We start from the raw sequence: 19,754 nt of genomic DNA on the forward strand, positions 1-19,754 counted from the left end.
AATGTTCTGAAGGACCGTTTTCATCAGTCCAAACCAATTGTGTGTAGGCCCCATAGGTTATTTAACCTTTGGTCAAAAAAATGAGAACTTGCTTTAAAATTGAACTGATGGACGCCTAACCGATAGGTCAAAACCGATCGTTAGTATGCAAAAGCATCGGACACGATCAGTTTTTGAACTGATGGTGTGTACGCACGACGGACCATCAGTCAGCTTCATCGGTTAACTTAAGACAACTGTCCTTCAGACCGTTTTCATCGGATGGACTGATCTCGTGTACGAGGCTTTAGAGATTCCTTAGCCCTATGTAAACCCAAAGTTGTGACTTGGGTTTTGACAGCCTTTATTACACGTTAATGAGTGAACAGAACAATGAGGAATGCAGACAAGGTAAATATACTACGAACAGCTGTTGGAATAAAGCACAGGTTCACTTTATGTACAGATCATAACCTAGCTAGAATAATAATTATTATTTCAGATATAAATGATGGAAATCTGCTTCTATATGATTATCATAGCATTATCATATCATGCACAGCATAAAATGGCCATAATCTACTGTAAATGTCTCCAAAGACTTTGCTAACTTTCCACAGGTAAATCCAAGCCATTGAGTTTACAAGTAATTTACAAGTAAATTCTAAAAATAAAGAAGCTATTACATAAGTATACTTGCCAACAACCATCCTTAAAAATCTCTTAGTTTATAGATAACATAACAAATACAAATAACATAATATGAAAAAATACAAAACCCTTTACTAACCCAGCTTTGCTCCCAAAAGCTGCTATGTGAATGATTTATTATTTTTGTTCTATTTTCCCCTTGCTTTTCAAAATTCAAACTCTGTACTGCTCATTTATAAATACAAACAAACAGTAAAACAACACAATGTGAGAAGCTGTCATGCTGTTAATTGTTTAGTATCCTTTAAGGGAACACAAAGAGGACCAGAATGGTTTAACTGTTTTTATAGAAAAGGGAATACATCAACCCAGTAGGGGGCAATCTGACAGAAATTATAAAACAATTTCACTGTTTCTGTTGTAGAGACAAAGCTGCACATCGCGATACTGCTATACTGGCTAAAACTAGTTTTATTGTTTGTTCTATTGCTGTCTGCTACATAATAGAATTTTCTTTTTTTTTCATTCTGAAAATTACACTTGATTCAAAATCCATCAATATTAAAGGTCATAGAATAAAGCAGAATCCTAGGCAGATATAAAAACACCAGTTGATGCAGATACTTAATGTATTCATATTAAAAAAAATTTCAATGTGACCAATACATAGTAAATACCTACATTTATCTTGGCTTCATGTAATGCCCTGCACAGTAGCACTTAGACTGTGGTAGTAGGCATTCTAAACCAATTAATTTGTGCCACAGTGTACATTGAACCCGTTCAGGTGATACTTCATTTTTTAGTTTAATTAGTTTAAATAAGATTATTACATGTGTGTAGATATTTGTGTTCATGCATGTATACATTCATTTCTTTCTTTTCTTTTCTTTTTTATTATTTTTAGCGCCGCTATACCATTGTTTTTACCACGATATTCGGCTGCTAGCGGTGCGGTTTTAACCCCCGCTAGCAGCCGAAAAAAGGGTTAATACCGCCCACAATGAGGCCTCGTACACACGATTGAGGAACTTGACGGGCGGAACACATCGTTTTGCTCGTCGCGTTCCTTGTTAGGCTGTCGAGGAACTCGACAAGCCAATTTTCTCCATTCCCGTTGAGGAAAAAGAGAACATGCTCTCTTTTTGGCTCGTCGAGTTCCTTGACAGTTTCCTCGTCGAAAAATGTACACACGACCGGTTTCCTCGGCAAAAAAAAAAAAAAAACAGCAAGTTTCTTGCTGGTTTTTGCCGAGAAACTCGGTCGTGTGTACGAGGCCTGAGCCTCTGCAGAGAGGTTTCCCATTGCTTCCAATGGGAAGGAGCGGTGGAGGAGCGGTAAACACCCCACTCCAAAGATGCGGCTAGCAGGACAGTGTGAAAGCCCGAAGGCTTTCACACTGAAGACTGCAGGGCAGGATTTTGTGAAAGGGGCCTTACAAACATTTATGTCATATTTATTTTTCATGCATTCTATAAACATTATTTGCTGGTGGATTTGTGTTATAGCCCTGATGTTGGAAGGTTCATTAGCCCCAAAACATGTTGGATTCTGTATTTCTACTGGTTTTCACTTGAGGTGAAAGCCATATTAGTGCACTTGAGTCCTGTCCATGATACTTTATTTGCACTAACCTGTAATTTTTCACAACACAAGTTATACTGCTCAGACCTTGAAAAAGGGGACATACCTTAAAACATCCCCCCAGGTCAGATTCTCACTAAACAGAGACAATTTAATCTCAAAGCGGTTTCACCCACCATGGTTCCATAACTCTCTAGAAATCACCATTGATAAATCTATGCATAATCTATGCAAATGTAGTTCATGTGTGTTGCCTATCGTCTACAGTCTGTTTAACGTGTCATTAAAGGGGTTGTAAAGGAAAAACATTTTTTTCATAATAAGCATCCTTTACCTGCAGACATTCCTCTTTTCACTTCCTCATTGTTCGTTTTTGCTCAGAAGTTGCTCTATTTCTTCTCTGTTCTGTTGACTTCCTGCTTGTCTGATTGTTACTCACCACCATGAAGGGAGGCTTTACTGCGGTGGTCAGTGACGTGCTCGCCCCTTCCTGGGAACTACATATGTGCGGCAGGACGCTCTCTACGTATTAGAGACTTCAAGGAGGTGTGAATTATTGGGCATGCCGCAATGCATACTGGGAAATGTAGTTCTTACATGAACGAGCGCCGCAAACCAGGAAGTGAATGAGAGAACAGAAACTAGAATGCTGGAGGTGATATAGATGAAGGAATTTAATAGGTATTTACTTGTTTTTTAACAGAATCATTACACTATTCTGTCTGTCTACCTTGCAGACATTAATTTTAGGCAATTTTTTTTTCCTTTACAACTCCTCATAGGATACAATTTTGGTGGGGAAGGACGGGGGAGGGACTAGGGGTCAAGGTTTTCTTTTCACTCTGTGGAATATGAGGCCCTATTGTTGATATAGTAATTCCAGAAAACCTGAAATAGCACACATTTCCAATTCTCTTTTTATTTCCCCATTTCTGCCCACATCCCACCATATTTACAACATGTTTCTTCTGACAAACAATGAAATTACAAACAAAATAAATAAGTAAACAGCCAAGATTGATAAATAGCTATTTATGTGCCATATTTATTACTATATTTCATGTTTTGTCTCTATTTCTCATTTAGATCCAAGAAGATAGATTTATTAATTTAACATTTGATCACAATGTTTTTATGAGAAAAATAATTAAAATTGGAAAGTTGATGTTATTTACTTTCACTGTACTGTAAAATGACAATTTTGCTGTAACATAATTTGTATTTCCTATTATTTGAATAACAACAAAATATGAATAATTCCTTACCACCATCAAGTTCCTCAGTGCCAAAATGATTTCTATAAAAAAGCATGAGTTCAATCTTGTAACATTTATAGATGGTGACCAGACACACAAGCAGCAGAAGAATGGCTCCCAGGCCTCCAGCGAGTTCAACTGTGTACATCAGTTCTAAAATGCAAAAAAAGAACAACAATTTATCATTTGTAAGTTACGATATTGCAACATCAGCGGCATTGCAGTGCATTTAGGGTTGTTATCATGACAGAAAGATCCTAGATGATAACTATCCACTCAATGACTATCGACCCTCATTTCATTGAACCTTGAAATATGTCCATCTCAAACCCCATCTCCTTTATTTATCTTATTTACTTTGCAGTATTGTACTTTATTTTATGTTATTATATGTTATTTTATTTAAATTTTACCCCAATTTAATATTACCCCTGGACTGTGATAATGGGTATTTGTCTAAAGTTATAACTGACCGTTAAATTACTGTTGTAATCCCTGTTAGATACATGATAACATTCTCCATGTTTGATATCTCTGTTGTTTGCTCTGATTATTTCTGTAACCTATACCTGCTGTCCAGTTTCATTCTCTGTATATTCTTGGTAATCCTTCAATAAAAATGTAATATAAAAAAAGATCCTAGAGTTGGCCATATATTAACAAATCAGGCTAGCTGCTGCTGCTTATTAATTGATTTAAGTGATATGGTCTGAAAAGATTAGGATATACATAATGGGTGATGGTCCCAAATATTTAGTAGTAGTAATCAAAAATGTATATTAATTATAACTCAGAGTTTGTAATCCCTAAGTTAGATCTCACAGTTTTATGCATTTATAAGGCACATTGTCATTTTTATTTGGGGCTAATTTTCCTCAGGGACCCGTCTTGAAACATCTGCCTGGTGCTGAGGGGATACAGGCTGGTGGCAAAATGTCAGAGTACATATTTACAGCCCTCAAAGGGTTTACACGCTCATATTTCTGGTGTGCAAAGCATTTGTCAGCTACAAGCATTTGGTTAATTAAAAAAAAAATGACTGAAGCCTCGTACACACGACGGGAACTCGACGGGCGAAACACAACGTTTTCCTCGTCGAGTTCCTTGTTAGGCTGTCGAGGAACTCGACAAGGCAAGTTTCTCCATTCCCGTCGAGGAAAAGGGAGACATGCTCTCCTTTTGGCTCGATGGGATCCTCAACAGTTTCCTCGTCAAAAAATGTACACACGACCGGTTTTCTCGGCAAAAAAAAATCCCAGAAAAATCCCTCGGTCGTGTGTACGAGGCCTGACATTTGGCAGATCAATATATGCAAACCTGACAACTAAAACTGAGAAAAAAAAAGTATTGCATATCAGATTGCAAAGGCACATTGTTATTTACTGTTTTTGATGCTATTGGATTTCCTGTTACCGACCCATCTTGCCTTTGACCTGTCTTGTCTCCATTCCCAGCTATTGACCCTCGGCTTGTTCCATTGACTCCTGTCTGCTGTACCCATGTATGACCTCTGGCTTGCTCTTCTGGACTCCTCTGCTGCCTGATTGTCAGTGTATAACCCTTGCTTACTCCTGACCCTGCTTGCTGTCTTTCCCCTCGCTAATACTCAGTGTATGACTACTGGCCTTGCTCCTGACCCTTTTCCTGGTTTACCCTTCAGCCAAGTCTCATCTGGTACATCTGAGGGACCCCTGCCCAGCAGTGCATCCTGCTCATCCAGCCACCATCCAGCAAATGTTTCATCACTCAGCCTATCGCTGCTGACAACCTCTGCTTTTTTGGGCATAGCACTCCCTGTCACCACCTTTAGGAGTGCCCTGCACTCAGCCGCAACGGAAGCACTCTTAGCACCTCAGCCTTCAACCGGGTATGTGACATCTTCCTTTTGCTCCCTCCCTACCTGCCTACTAGATCTAGGTGGAAAGGCATTGTTTAAGCTCCATGTTGGCCTAATTGTAGCTTACACAGTTTAAAGATCACCCCCTCCCTCATCCTACCAAGTGACAGTTCATGCAGCCTGGTTATGGACTGCTCAGGCACCCAGTGCAGCATCCTGGAAAGGAGAGGTAAGAGTCACAAGCACACCTGTTCACAGCAGTACTGGGTATTTCACTTGGCTCCTATAGGTAATCTGGCAGGGGTAGAAATGTTGTAAAGGTGACTAAAAAAACAAAATGTTACTTTGCACTCGGCAAAGAAGAGGTCCAGTTTAAAATGTTTACACACAGATTCACATGGGCTACGCTGCGGCAGCGTAACGTATCCCATTTACGTTACACCGCCGCAAGTTTACAGCATAAGTGCCTGATTTACAAAGCACTTACCTGTAAACTTGCGGCGGCGTAGCGTAAATCCGCCAGGCGCAAGCCCGCCTAATTCAAATGGGGCGGGGACCATTTAAATTAGGCACGTTCCCGTGCCGAACGTACTGCGCATGCTCCGTCCCTAAAACTTCCCGATGTGCATTGCGCTAAATGACGTCACAAGGACGTCATTGGTTTCGACGTTAACGTAAATGGCGTCCAGCGCCATTCACAGACGACTTACGCAAACAACGTGAAATTAAAAAATTTGACGCGGGAACGACGGCCATACTTAACATTGGTTAGACCACCTAGAGGGCATGCTTAGTTTTACGCAACGTATCTCTACGGAAACAACGTAAATTTAGAGCGATGGGCAACGCGGACGTTCGTGAATCGGCGTAACTAGTCATTTGCATATTCTACGCCGACCGCAATGGAATCGCCACATAGCGGCCGGCCTAGAACTGCAGCCTAAGATCCGACGGTGTAAGTCACTTACACCTGTCAGATCTTAGGGCTATCTATGCGTAACCTGATTCTATGAATCAGGCGCATAGATACGACAATCGTATCTCAGAGATACGACGGCGTATCAGGAGATACGCCATCGTATCTCTTTTGTGAATCTGGCCCAGAAAGTTTACTATAGCTTCCAAAGGAGTCACTTGCTTTTTGAAAATGTTGAAAAATAAACATTTTAAAACACATTTATAAATACAGTCATGGCAGATATATTTTGAAGCGTTACATTCAAACTATGACATACAGTATTTATATACAGTATTACTGCATGAAAATGTATTTCTGGCTGCTAGTTTAGGTGCACCAATAGGCAGTATACTCTATGCAACTGCTATTTTGATACAAACTAGGATTCTGGTTTTAAAAGAGAGAAACATATCAATAAATACAAATCTATTATTGAATGATTTATGGCTGATTACGCAAAAACCTTGGGAGCTTACAACTTAACTTTTATCAAACCTGCAAAATGGAAATGTTGTAATTATATTTATAATAATAATTTACAACTTGTAGGCGACAAGCAATTTTATGTAATAAAACAGATACTAGAATGGGAATTGGCTTGTTTCAAAGAATACATCTTGTTTATTGTTTGCAACTGAGGCACAATGATAGGAGGTTTGGATAGACATGAAACAAATGTGCTGCTTAGAAAAACGTGTCTGCTGTTATGGAATGGGAAAGATACAGTAGGGCCTCATGCACACTGGATGTTTTTTACAGCTGCTGTTTTTGTCTTCAAGTGCCATTAACAATGATCTACCTTATGTCCTGTTCTTGTTTAAAGTGGAACTTTAGTCAGAAAATGTAAGCATTTCTTACCCCTGTATTTCATATTTCTTATATGTGCCTGCTGTACCATGTACTTGTATGAAAAAATGATTCTGTTCTATTTGTATTGCTTCCTTCATGTAAAATAACTGGTGTTCCTGCCAGTCACTCTGCTTTCTACCTAAAAACTGACCACACTAGGCAGGAGAACACGCCACAGTCAGTTCTCTAGCTATGCTGGGAACTCAGCCTGCTCTCCTCCAATGATCAGACTTGTCCTGACTTGCCTCCCCTGCACAGCCTACACTGAGAAGCTCAGTGTACTGTTGCTTCTCCTACCCCCCCAGCACTTATGCAGCTGAGAACAGAGGTAACAGAGGGAATGTGATCACTTATAAAAAAAAAGGGGGAAAAAAGTATTTATATTATAAATTTGTAGAGGCCAATCTGCAGACAGCCAGTTCAGGGTCTCTGGGCTTCAGCAAAATGACAGCCTCAGGCAAGAAGAGACCGGAACAATGCTGGAGCCAATTTACAGCACACACTAATTTTGGTAGCATAATTATTAATGTGGAATGTATGTGATAAAGAACATTATTTTTTACCAAGTTGTTATGAGTAATGTTCCACATTAGGTTAGCAGGTCTCTATTTGCAAAAGCAAAATCAACTATTTGTGACAATGACAGTTTAAGCGCTTTAGCATTTACATATTTACCAACTTAAATCAAGGTTAAGCATTGACTTACAAGACAATTTTGACATTGAACATGTAAGCAAGTGCTTGTGGGGTGCCATTGAATGTATTCCTGTTGTTATATTAATTGCACTGTAAAGCTATGCAGCTAATTCATTCTGCTTGGACTAGGAAGGGTTAACTGTGTCTAGACCCTTTTCATGGGCTTTCTGAGTCCTGCCCCCTGCTGTAAGCCATGTACAATAAATACAGAAGAGGGATCAGAGCTATATCTCTTTCTCTTCTACATGGGATTTACAGAGGAAGAACTCTTGGAACATGTAGTCCTACTGTAGCATATGGCCTCTTTCTGGGCCACCCTGCTGGGATTCTTCCTGGACTAGCAACCTGCCATTACTGAATGGATTTTGTTTCTTTGGGCAGCTTGCATTAGTTAGTTAGGACTGGACTCTGTTTCAGTGTGCTTTGTTGTTGAAGTGTGTTGCTGAATGCTCAGTTAAGTTTCATTTACTGTCCCAAACCTGGTCTGAAGTTATTCAAAGGAATGCATATTGTTTTTTGGGGTATCAAAAGGGCCAAAGTCAATAAGGCACATGTGGGGTACAAAGCTCTACCTCTACAAAAGGTCTACTTGGCAAGTCAAGGAAGAAAAGCAGTGTAGATGCTATCGGCAACCAAGCACTAGTTCAAGCCACAATGCAACCAATTGTTAAGCAAGGTACCTAGTAAAGGTGATGGATCTTCCGTTAGTGAGGGGGTAGATGTTTTGGCTCCCTGCCCAGCTGTCAGTTTCCATTAGCAACCTCTGGAATATTTTGGACGAAAGATGTGTACTAACGATCATAGTATCATACGATCTCTTCAAAAGTGGTATTTATTGTACGGTATTCTGATTGTGAGTATGGGGCTTAATGCTATTTCTATGTAACAATAAATACATTAGATCAAGTATGCTTTGGAGGTAAACACTCATTTCTAATGAAAATTTCTAATGAAAATTTCTAATTAAAGGGTAAGTGCACCGGGGTTGATTTACTAAAACTGGAGAATGCAAAATCTGTGTCAATCGGTTTCTAACTTCAGCTTGTTCAATTAAGCTTTGACAAAAAATGGAAGCAGATTGGTTTCTTTGTAGAGCTGCACCAGATTTTGTACTTTTCAGCTTTAGTAAATCAACCCCACCTTTTGTAACATGTTACATGTTACACCCGTATTTAAAGTGTATTTATAGAAAAAGTTTTGGATAGAGTGGGGAAGGATTCAAACTCCTGACAGGTTTTACTATAGTTGGAGGCAGTAGTACTAATGTTTTTTTATACATTTCTAGAGGAATAGTAGAATATCTGTGTTTTATCATTTGTATGCCTCTTTTTTTCTGATTTTCCTATAAAAGGTTGTCCTAAGAACAAAAAGTGAAGGGACATCTTTGCAATGGAGATCCAAGTATCAGTGAAGCCTGACAGGGGCTCTAACCCTTAACTATTTGTTAATTTAATAGCTGTACATACAATATACTGTATTTATTTTTATTTTATCTTACAATTTGTCCACAATGCTCCCTTAATATTTAAATTAGTGGTTAGCTACTGACTTTGATTTTATAAAAAAAAGTGCATAACATTATTTTTTGGCAAAGTAGCTATTTACTGTGCTGTCTAGTTTTATAATTAATGGGCAGCAGCATGGAATATGCAGTGCTGAGAAATACGGCTCTTTTAATAGAAGGATATTTGTTTAGTTAAAACCTCAGCACAGACAAAGCACTAGCTTCAATTAAATTATGCACAGAAAAAATGTTCCTTATCTTAAGAATATTTCTCCCCAGCTCTTGCTTGGATTAACATTTAATTTAAATTTATTTTGATGGATCATCAAATGTTGAACAACTACACATTTTTAATGCAGAATTCAAATTGAAAAGTTTTGTTGATCATAGATCATATTAATACCCGGCAAATGTGTTGCCATAAATGATACACCTTTAGTAAAAACAAAAAAATCACTAGAAAAACAAAGGATCCGCCACAAAAGAACCCATTGCGGTTGAGTTAGTAGACTTACAAGGGATTTTTTTTTTTCTCTTAGCAAAGTGAACTCTCATAGTTTAGCAAATCAAGTGAAGCTGTGTTTACTTTAATCACTTCAATACTGAGCACTTTCACCCCTTTCCTGCCCAGGCCAATTTTCAGCTTTCAGAGCTGTCATGCTTTGAATGCCAAATGCGCGGTCATGCAAGACTGTACCCAAATTAAACAATAAAAAAAGACAGATTTTTTTTGAAAATAAGTACATTTTCTTCTTCACTAATGCTGCACTAATGGACACTGATGAGGCTGCACTGATGAGGCAGCACTGATGGGCAGGACTAATGAGCACTGATAGGCAGCACTGATGGTCACTGATTTGCAGCACTGATGGGCACAGATAAGCTGTACCGATGGGCACTAATAAGTTACACTGATGGGCATTGATTGACACTGATGGGGCTGTACTGATGATCAAGGCATTGATGATCAGTGCTCTGATTATCAGTGTAAATGTGCCCTGTCAGCCTTGCTGCTGATCGGCAATCTACTTCTAAAAAAGTTCTGGATATACAGGAATTTTGAATGGACATTCACATTGCTTTGTGAATGTTCACTATTCCTGCAGTAAATAATCCCGGATAGATTACTTTAGCTGTGCTGTTGAACAGGTAGAATTAGTACACTTCACTTTACTGGTAGGACTAGTACTGAGCTGAGAAGACACGAACAATTTTAAACCAAGTAATCAGTCAATGGAGCCCATTTATAAACATATTCAATTTTAAAATGTTTATTAATTACAAATTTCACTGGAGCCACAATATCATTGTCTTCCTTTTAGGATATTTAAAATCCTTGGGTAGATTCTGTTTGACGATTACCTTTTTCTATAAGATAGTGTTTCTTTTGTAATTGATTCTTATGTCTATCTCGTTGACAACAGGCCAAATATCCATATGAAAATAAATGTGTTTTGTTTTTTTCTAAATTATTATTAATATTACTAACTGTACTTTCATTTGTTCAAAGCAATTGTAGATTATGTGTGCACTAAATGCTTTCTATGTAAAGTCTAATGCCTTGTACACACGATCGAAATTTTCGTTGAAAAAAGTCAGATGGAATTTTTTCATCGGATATTCCGACTGTATGTGGGTCCCATCAGACTTTTTTCCATCGGAGTTTAGAAATAGAACATGTTTTGTTTTTTTCCGATGGAAAAAAATTGTGTCAGAAATTCTGATCGTCTGTGTGGAACTCCGACGGAGAAAAAAACATGCATGCTCAGAATCAAGTCGACGCATGCTTGGAAGCATTGAACTTCATTTTTGGAATATTAGGGAAAGGAGATTTGGAAAGCTATGATTAAGCACAGCTTTACATGTTAAACTCGTTAGCTGTGTATGCTGTATCTCTTCATTAATGTTTTTTTATTGAAGATTTTTAATAAAGTTGATTTCCGTGGATGTGTGGCCAACCAGAATTTTTCATTTATATGAAGCTCTGGTTTCTTCCTTCTCCCAGTAGGTGTCACTGGTACCTCTGGTGAAAAGTCTCAGGCCTCGTACACACGACCGAGTTTCTCTGCAAAAACCAGCAAGAAACTTGCTGGGAGATATTTTTTTGCCGAGGAAACCAGTCGTGTGTACATTTTCGTCGAGGAAACGTCCAAAAATTTCCTTGATGGGAATGGAGAAAATTGGATTGTCGAGTTTCTCGATGGCTTCACAAGGAACTCGATGAGCAAAACAATGTGTTTCGCCCGTCGAGTTTTTCGGTCATGTGTACGAGGCCTCATTCACACGCCTAGATTTTAGGACAACATTTTTCAGAGGACAGAATACAACTTCAGAAGGGACGTAATGTGTTGAATTGTTTTGTATGTATTCTTTTGTTTCTGAGCATGCGTATTCTTGCTCTTACGATTTCTGAAAATTGTCAGAGAGCTTGTAATCAGCAGAGAACATGGTCAGTGGTAACAGTGGGGATAATTTTTGCTGTGCAAACAGTACTGTGGTTGCAGCATATGCACTTTCCCCTCCACTGCCTTTCCAGCATAGGTTCTCTTTCAAACAGGGCTGCTCTGCTCAGCAGGGAATCAGTGAGTGGATTCCCTGCTGAATTAAAGCTAAATGGGATAAATCTTAAGCCCTGTACACACGGCCGAGAATCCCGTCGTAAAAAAGAACTTGGTTTTTCTCGACGTGATTCTTCTCAAGCTTGACAGGATTCTTGTCTAGCTTTCCTTGCATACACACTGTCAAGCCAAAATCTCATAGTTCTAAAACTCGGTGACGTACAACATATATGACAGCACTATAAAGGGGAAGTTTCATTTCACTGGCGCCCCCCTTGGGGCTGCTTTTTCTCATGTTACCGCGTGTTAGTAAAAGTTTGGTGAGAGACGATTTGTGCTTTTCATTCTTCGTACTTTTCAGTCTGTTACAGCGTGACGAATGTGTTATCTCCATTATGAACACTAGTTTTACCGAAGGTGCGCTCCCGTCTCATACTTGATTCTGACCATGCGCAGGTTTTTAAGACTCGGAAAAGCATACCCACGAATGTTTTTCTCATCGTAAACCAGCCCCAACGAGAATCACAACAAGAAAATTGAGACTCTCGATGAGAAAATAGAGAGAAGGTTCTCTTTTTTTCTCATCAAGATTCACAGCAGATTTCTCGACGTGAAACAATACACAGGGACAGTTTTCTTTGCAAAAAGCTCTGCCAGCAGTTTTCTGGTGTTATGAAAAACGAGCGTGTGTACGAGGCTTGAGTGTTTTGACGTCCATGCCTGTTCAGTTTGTGTCTGCATACTCCACACAGCAGACAGGGGTGGACTTGTGATGGCTCTATGGGTGGCCAGATGGAAATGCACTTGTGTCTATTTATATCAGACTACCTCTAATCTGCCATCTTTAGGTCTGGAAAAAAGAAAAGAACGCCGTCCTTTTCCATTATTTTTTTCTGGATCTGAATGGACCCACAGATACGCAGATGTAAACAGACAAGTCCATTTGCATCTGGACTCCCATAGAACTACATGGAGCTTTCAATCATATCCCTATGAAAACGTGGCAGACACACCTAATTGTACAGCTTGGGTGAATGGTAGTGGGAGTGGGAGGTTAAAAATGCAGCTCAGCTGAGCATTTTACTGCCCCCTTACCTCCAAACACATGTGTAAAGTAGCATTTTATGCTTAAGATCATCATCTTAATGATGATCATAGCAGGACCTCTATGACTCTGCCACAGTATCGCTTGGCTGGTGGGTGCTGAATATACTTTATTATGGCTGTACTTTGTTACACACAGTACATCCAAAAGTTAACAAAGTCAGCACCCAACAGCCAAGTAACACTGTGATAAAGCCATAGAGGGCCTGTTGTTCTGTGATCATCATAATTGCAATGATCAGAAGAACACAGCAGGGTTTCTGAGGACTGTACATTCCTTCCACAGTAGCCATTGCCAATGTGTGTGGTGTGTGCCGCTGCTTGTCTGAAGCTGTGCACCAACACACACAGCCAGGTTACATCTTCTGCGCGCTCTCAGTGACCTGCCCACCTCACATAAGTCTCTCCCTCAATGCATGGGCAGAACTATAACATATACAGTGCATTATGCATCATGGGCTTTTCTGCCTGAGCCCTGAAAATAAAATAAAAAGTCCCTCCTCTGCTCTCACTTCCTGGGCCCCTCTATTGACCTGATGCTTCCCAGGAAAATGTAATTACACCCTGGAAATCAAGTAGGAACGGGGGTGTGTACATTAAGTACATTGAGTAAAATCCTTTTATTTATTTAGCCAGAAATTAACTATAAAGCTTCCGGAGCCCAGTACAACAGGGCTGGTTTTACTGCCTTATCAGCAGCCCTGCTAGTATTAGTATAAGAAACTACAATAAAACTGATGGGTGCTTGCTGGGGGAGAGTATATATATTTGGGGAGGGCTAAGTAACCTCTCTCTTTCCCCGAGACTCTGGCCTGTACATTTGCTTGGAATAGAAGAAATCTGCCTGCCTAATGATTCCTGGTGCTTGAGGCTCTGTGGTGTACACACGACTGGTTTTCTCGGCAAAAACCAGCAAGAAAACTGCTTCTTGCCGAGATTATCGTTTGTGTGTATGAGGCATTCAGGTTTCTCATCAGGAAATTTCGCCAGAATCTCGACGAGAAAAAAAGAGAACCTGCTCTCTTTTTTCTCGTCGAGATTCTTGTCGGCCTGTTTCCCGTCGAGAAACCAGAGAGTGTGTATACTTACCTGTCGCCGTGGAAACCCATGCATGCTCAAAATGACTTTGACGCATGCGCGGTAGCTTCCACGGCATAGGTAGGGTGAAACTAGATGGCGGCGACGGCATTGAATGTGACGAGTGCATGCTCGTCGTACGCGATGATGTCACCTGAGTCCTGAGTGAGGAACTTGTGGAGAGTCTGGGAAAGCATCAAAATGGGAACATCAAGACTACTGATGCAGCTACAGTGAAAGATTTGGTTGTCAATGGACATGGCTGTTATTAAGATGGTACATCATTTCTGTACTGGTGTCTCATATTTTTGTACTATTGAGTTTGCAGGCCATTAACATGTGTTCTGTACTCCCTACCCCTCTCTCCCTGGAGAGTCAATAAACTCCTTTTTGTTTGTACCTTAAAGTGACTAGTGCCCACTATTGTCTGAGTAATCTATACCCTGAGGTGAAATGTTGGTTCACCCCTACCTCATGCCTCCAGGGGTCAAGGGGTGCTGCACTATTTTACAACACAGTAGATTTCTTGTTTCATAGGCTGATGACATGGCCCAAAACTGTAGCCATTGTTTTGTTATTTTATGTGGATATGGGGGTTTGCAGTACATATTTCACTGGAGCCACAATATCATTGTCTTCCTTTTAGGATATTTAAAATCCTTGGGTAGATTCTGTTTGACGATTACCTTTTTCTATAAGATAGTGTTTCTTTTGTAATTGATTCTTATGTCTAAAAAAAGAATAACTATACTATCTATATAAATTCTTTTTTATATATGTTTTAATTCACTGTGTGTAACAACATTTTCAGCCATATCTGGCACTGCTGTTTTTTTTGTATTATATTCAAACCTACAAGGTAAATAGGCAGAAGCAAATTAAATTCATGTTGGTTTTGTCTATCTCGTTGACAACAGGCCAAATATCCATATGAAAAAAAAATGTGTTTTTTTTTCTAAATTATTATTAATATTACTAACTGTACTTTCATTTGTTCAAAGCAATTGTAGATTATGTGTGCACTAAATGCTTTCTATGTAAAGTCTAATGCCTTGTACACACGATCAAAATTTTCGTTGAAAAAAGTCAGATGGAATTTTTTCATCGGATATTCCGACTGTATGTGGGTCCCATCAGACCTTTTTCCATCGGAGTTTAGAAATAGAACATGTTTTGTTTTTTTTCCGATGGAAAAAAATTGTGTCGGAAATTCTGATCGTCTGTGTGGAACTCCGACGGAGAAAAAAACATGCATGCTCAGAATCAAGTCGACGCATGCTTGGAAGCATTGAACTTCATTTTTGGAATATTAGGGAAAGGAGATTTGGAAAAATCCACCAGGCAAGAAAGGCAGTTCTAAATTTGATGTTTAGGCCTTTGATTTAACTGGGCAAGTCTTCCATCAACTTAATGTCCTCAACACAATGTAACTATTGCCCTATTCTCAGAGGAGCCCAAGACTTACAGAGCACTGCATTAACTAAGTGTATCATCATTGATCTTTTTTCATAGATTTGTAGGGATGTCATGTAGTTGAGGAAGAAATATGCATTCTGTAAGTACAAAGTGATTTATAAACTTCTGAATAATTGGGGCAGGACCAAAATATATAAAGTTTGTCTCCTGTCTCTATGCTGCATCTTTAGGAACTTTAGAAACTGAAGGTTAGGCAAAGTGTAGAAGGAAATGAGTGCAATATCATTGTGTCACAATTGTATTACTAATCATTTAGTAATCGGTATGAAAGTGTTATGTCCTGTACACACGATCGGTTTGTCTGATGAAAACGGACTGATGGACCGTTTTGATTGGACGAACCGATCGTGTGTGGGCCCTATCTTTTTTTTCAATCGGTAAAAAAATATAGAACCTGTTTTAAAATTTTCACATGGTTAAAAAACCGATAGAAAAAAAACGATCGTCTGTGGGTAAGTCCATCAGTTAAAAATCAATGCATGCTCAGACTGAATTGGGTAAAACTAGCATTCGTAATGGCGATAGCACATTCATCACGCTGTAACATACTGAAAAGCGTGAATCGTCTTTTACTAACATGAAATCAGCAAAGGCAGCCCCAAGGGTGGCGCCATCCGAATGGAACTTCCCCTTTATAGTGCCGTCGTACGCATTGTACGTCACCGCGTTCTGACACAAACTGATTTTTAACTGATGGTGTGTAGGCAAGACTGATGAAAGTCAGCTTCATCAGATATCTGAAGAAAAAATCCATCGGTCCGTTTTCATCGGATGAACTGATCGTGTGTACAGGGCATAAGGATTTTACCTCTTAATGTGGGTGCAAGGGTACTTTGTGGGTATTTTTCCTATCAATCTAGTAATTAAAGCAGGGACGGAAAGGTAACCCCAGACCTTTTTTGATAGAGTGAAAGGGGGTTAAAATTTCTGTCAGCTTTTTATTTCTGTTTGTGACCCAATTGGAAAGATTATCCCCTCACTACCTGTCTTCGGCCTGTCAGTACAACAGGAAGAATTAAAGTGATTTAGTCCTTTTTCACACCTATGCATTTTAGCGCGTTTTCAGTTTTACAGAAACACACTACAGTCCATATGACATTGTTTCCTATGGATATAATTCACATCTGTGCATTTTATGGAAAGGGCCAGGGACTTTTTTCTGTTTTTTGGTTCCATAGACTTCAATGAATGAAAAGCATGTATTGGAAAACGCAAAATGCACCTGCAATATGCAAACTGCCACCTGCATAGGTGTGAATCAGGCTTAACTCTCCCACAAGTGTTTGTTTCTCTGTCTTGTGGGGATAATTTCTTTAAATGAGGCAGTATTTGGCAGTGCATGCAGGGGATAAGATAGATATAAACTCTTATTTGGTAGAGTGTGCATTGCTAGGGATTTTAATATTCAAGAGTCGCTTTATGGTGTAAAATTCCAGCTACTGTATAGGTTGTAGTTCAGAGAAAACATCCCAAGCCTGTTTTAACTATACAAATTTAGTTATTTCAGATTAGTTTATATAGATACTGCATTTTGGATGTTGCTGTCTTTCAATACCTGCCAACATTTCAAAAATGGCATTTCTTTCAACCTAATGACATATTAGAATTCAAACTGATGAAATATGTTTTTTCCTGGTGTGCGTGTACCTTATGAAGCGTAGGCAAAGTAAATAATGGAAGGGCAGCCTGATAACCAATGGCATCTTTGCTAGTACTGGCAAAACTATCCTAGTATAATTACATGTCTTTGATCTCAGCCTTCATCCTAATGCGTGATAATGCATGTAAAATAGAGACTTGGTTATATAACTATAATACCATATGCTATGTTCCTGTTTGATTATTGGCATTGGATGCATTTCTACAATATGCAGGGACTGTCATCTGTTCTATGTTGTGCTAGGAAATTAAATCATATGGCTTTCATTAGTTTATCTGATTTAATTATTTGGTATATTATTCTTCATTATTTATAGTAGTTCCTGGCTTTAAGCATCTGTCAAAAAACCCAAGTGAGTTTAAAGAGGAAGTAGTTTTATAAAAAAAAAAAAAAAAAAAAAAATAATATAGAGGTAGAAATGTTTTGACACACTCCAGTTTAAAGCAAAACATTGTGGGATGGTTTTCCTGTAAAAATAAAAATTATTTTTATAATTTACAATAGTTCAAAAGATTTCCTTCTTATTTCCATTTTACTGGTTATAAACTGATGAGACTCTTGACACTCTTTCTTACACAATGGGGTTAATTTAATAAAACTGGAGAGTACAAAATCTGGTGCAGCTCTGCATAGAAGCAGATGAGCTTCTAACGTTAGCTTGTTCATGTAAAGTGACATTAAAGGTAAAAAAAAATATTTTATAAAAAACATGTTTTATTTACCTGCTCCATACAGCAGTTTTGCACAGAGCAGCCCTGATCCTCCTCGGTCCCCCGCCAACACTCCTGGCTTCTTCTCTTCGGCCAGTGCCTCCAATAGCAAGACCCTCGAGCCCCAATCTATGCGTCCATAAGACACACAGACCGGCAGCTCAGCCCCACCCCCGCTCTCTCCTCATTGGCTCACTGGCTGTGATTGTTATTAGAAGGAGCCAATGGCTCCCACTGCTGTCTAAGCCATTGAGGAATGAGAGACCCGAGAGAAGCTCAGCTCTAATGCACATCGCTGAATCGCAAGAATCCCAGATGAGTATTAACCTCCCTGGCGGTATGATTCTTTCAGAAAAAACATGCTGAAAGCGGTACCATTATTTGCAAGGAAATTTGGCGTTTTATATTGTAGGTCTGTAATTTTTAGAAATAACTCACTTAAATCTGACCAAACAAGATTCTAATAGGCATCCCGGGTATGACATTTTTTTAAAAACAAAATTATAAATTATAATATAATAAATAATTATAAATAATTATAACAAATAATAATATAATTATAATAAAAATTATTCAATAATGTAATCAAATTAAAATCACTGAAATTTGCTCAGTTGCAGAATTGTTGCTGTCATTATTTATTTTTTTTATGACGAATTTCCCCACAAATCGCTATCGCACAATTCTGCAAGTGATTATAATTTATTATCGCTGTTTTTTAGCTGATCTAAAACTATTTTTGACATAAAGGGACACTTCTGGTTGCTATGGACAATCTACAGTTTGCAGGGAGAAAAAAAGGTTTTTATTATATAAAATGACATGCATGACACAGGACAGACCACTAGGGACAGGGGGGGTGTGTTTTTTTTACATACAGTACTGTAATCTATAAGATTACAGTATACTGTATGTAAGGTGTTTGTTTACGTTTTTGAATTTGGCGCCGTTCTCCGTCCCCGTGCGTCGTAACGTCGCAGGGAACGGAGATCGGCGTCACACGGAGGCACTATGTGAATCGAGCGAGGTCCCGCTCGCTCACACAGCGCGGTGGCATCGCTGGATCCAGGGACAAGGTAAGTAAAAAGTGCCTGTGGATTCAGCGAGGCGAGCCGAGACTGACTCGGGGTTACCGATCGTAGCAGGAAAATCTAACCCCGAGTCAGTCTCGGGAACACCGCCAGGGAGGTTAAAGGGGGGCTGGGGGGACTGTTGCACACAGAAGGTTTTTAACCTTTATGCATTGAATACATGAAGGTAAAAAACCTTGGGACTTTAAAACCACATTAAGCTTTGACAAAAAAAATGAAATCTGATTGGTCTTTATGTAGAGCTGCACCAGACTTTATGTTCTCCAGTGCGAGTAAATCAACCCAAATGTCTGATATTGGTTTATGTAGGGTCTTCAATGGCACTAAGTGAACCTAGTCATTTATTTTAACATGGCAACTTTCTGTTGAGGTAGGATAACTTCTTGGTCTATTCTACTCCAATGTTGGTACTTTCACATATTAGAGTATTGCCACACTTGCAAAGGCACCTTCAAACCTTTTAAAGTGGGAGTGAAGGACACTTTTTTTTAGATATTGTATATTGGCAAAAGATATAAGCATAATAAAGCAGGACATGAATACATGAGAGTGATTGGTTAAGACCCAATAATGCTGTCTCTACCACCGTGTTTCATTAACCTCAACTCAAAAAGTCAACATCTACTAATTTATAGGAAACAACTTAAACGTATTTAAGGAAAAGACAACATATGCAGTATCAGTGTGAAATACATTAATACTCCTCACATTCCTTTTGAGGACCATGCAAGTACAAGAAAAAAAAGATTTATCTGCTAGCAATG

General features: G+C 39.0%; 1 protein-coding gene across 1 annotated transcript in view; it reads right to left on the reverse strand.

The window, feature by feature from the left end:
• Nucleotides 1-19,754, reverse strand: part of IL1RAPL1 (interleukin 1 receptor accessory protein like 1) — a 1,739,707-nt gene that overhangs the window by 17,720 nt on the left and 1,702,233 nt on the right. Inside the window, exon 9 of the mRNA XM_040338202.1 lies at nucleotides 3,480-3,623. Coding sequence (XP_040194136.1) covers nucleotides 3,480-3,623 — 144 coding nt within the window. The remainder of the gene's footprint in view (nucleotides 1-3,479; nucleotides 3,624-19,754) is intronic.

This window comes from Rana temporaria, chromosome 2 (assembly GCF_905171775.1).
Source record: "Rana temporaria chromosome 2, aRanTem1.1, whole genome shotgun sequence".
Classification (NCBI taxonomy): Eukaryota; Metazoa; Chordata; class Amphibia; order Anura; family Ranidae; genus Rana; species Rana temporaria.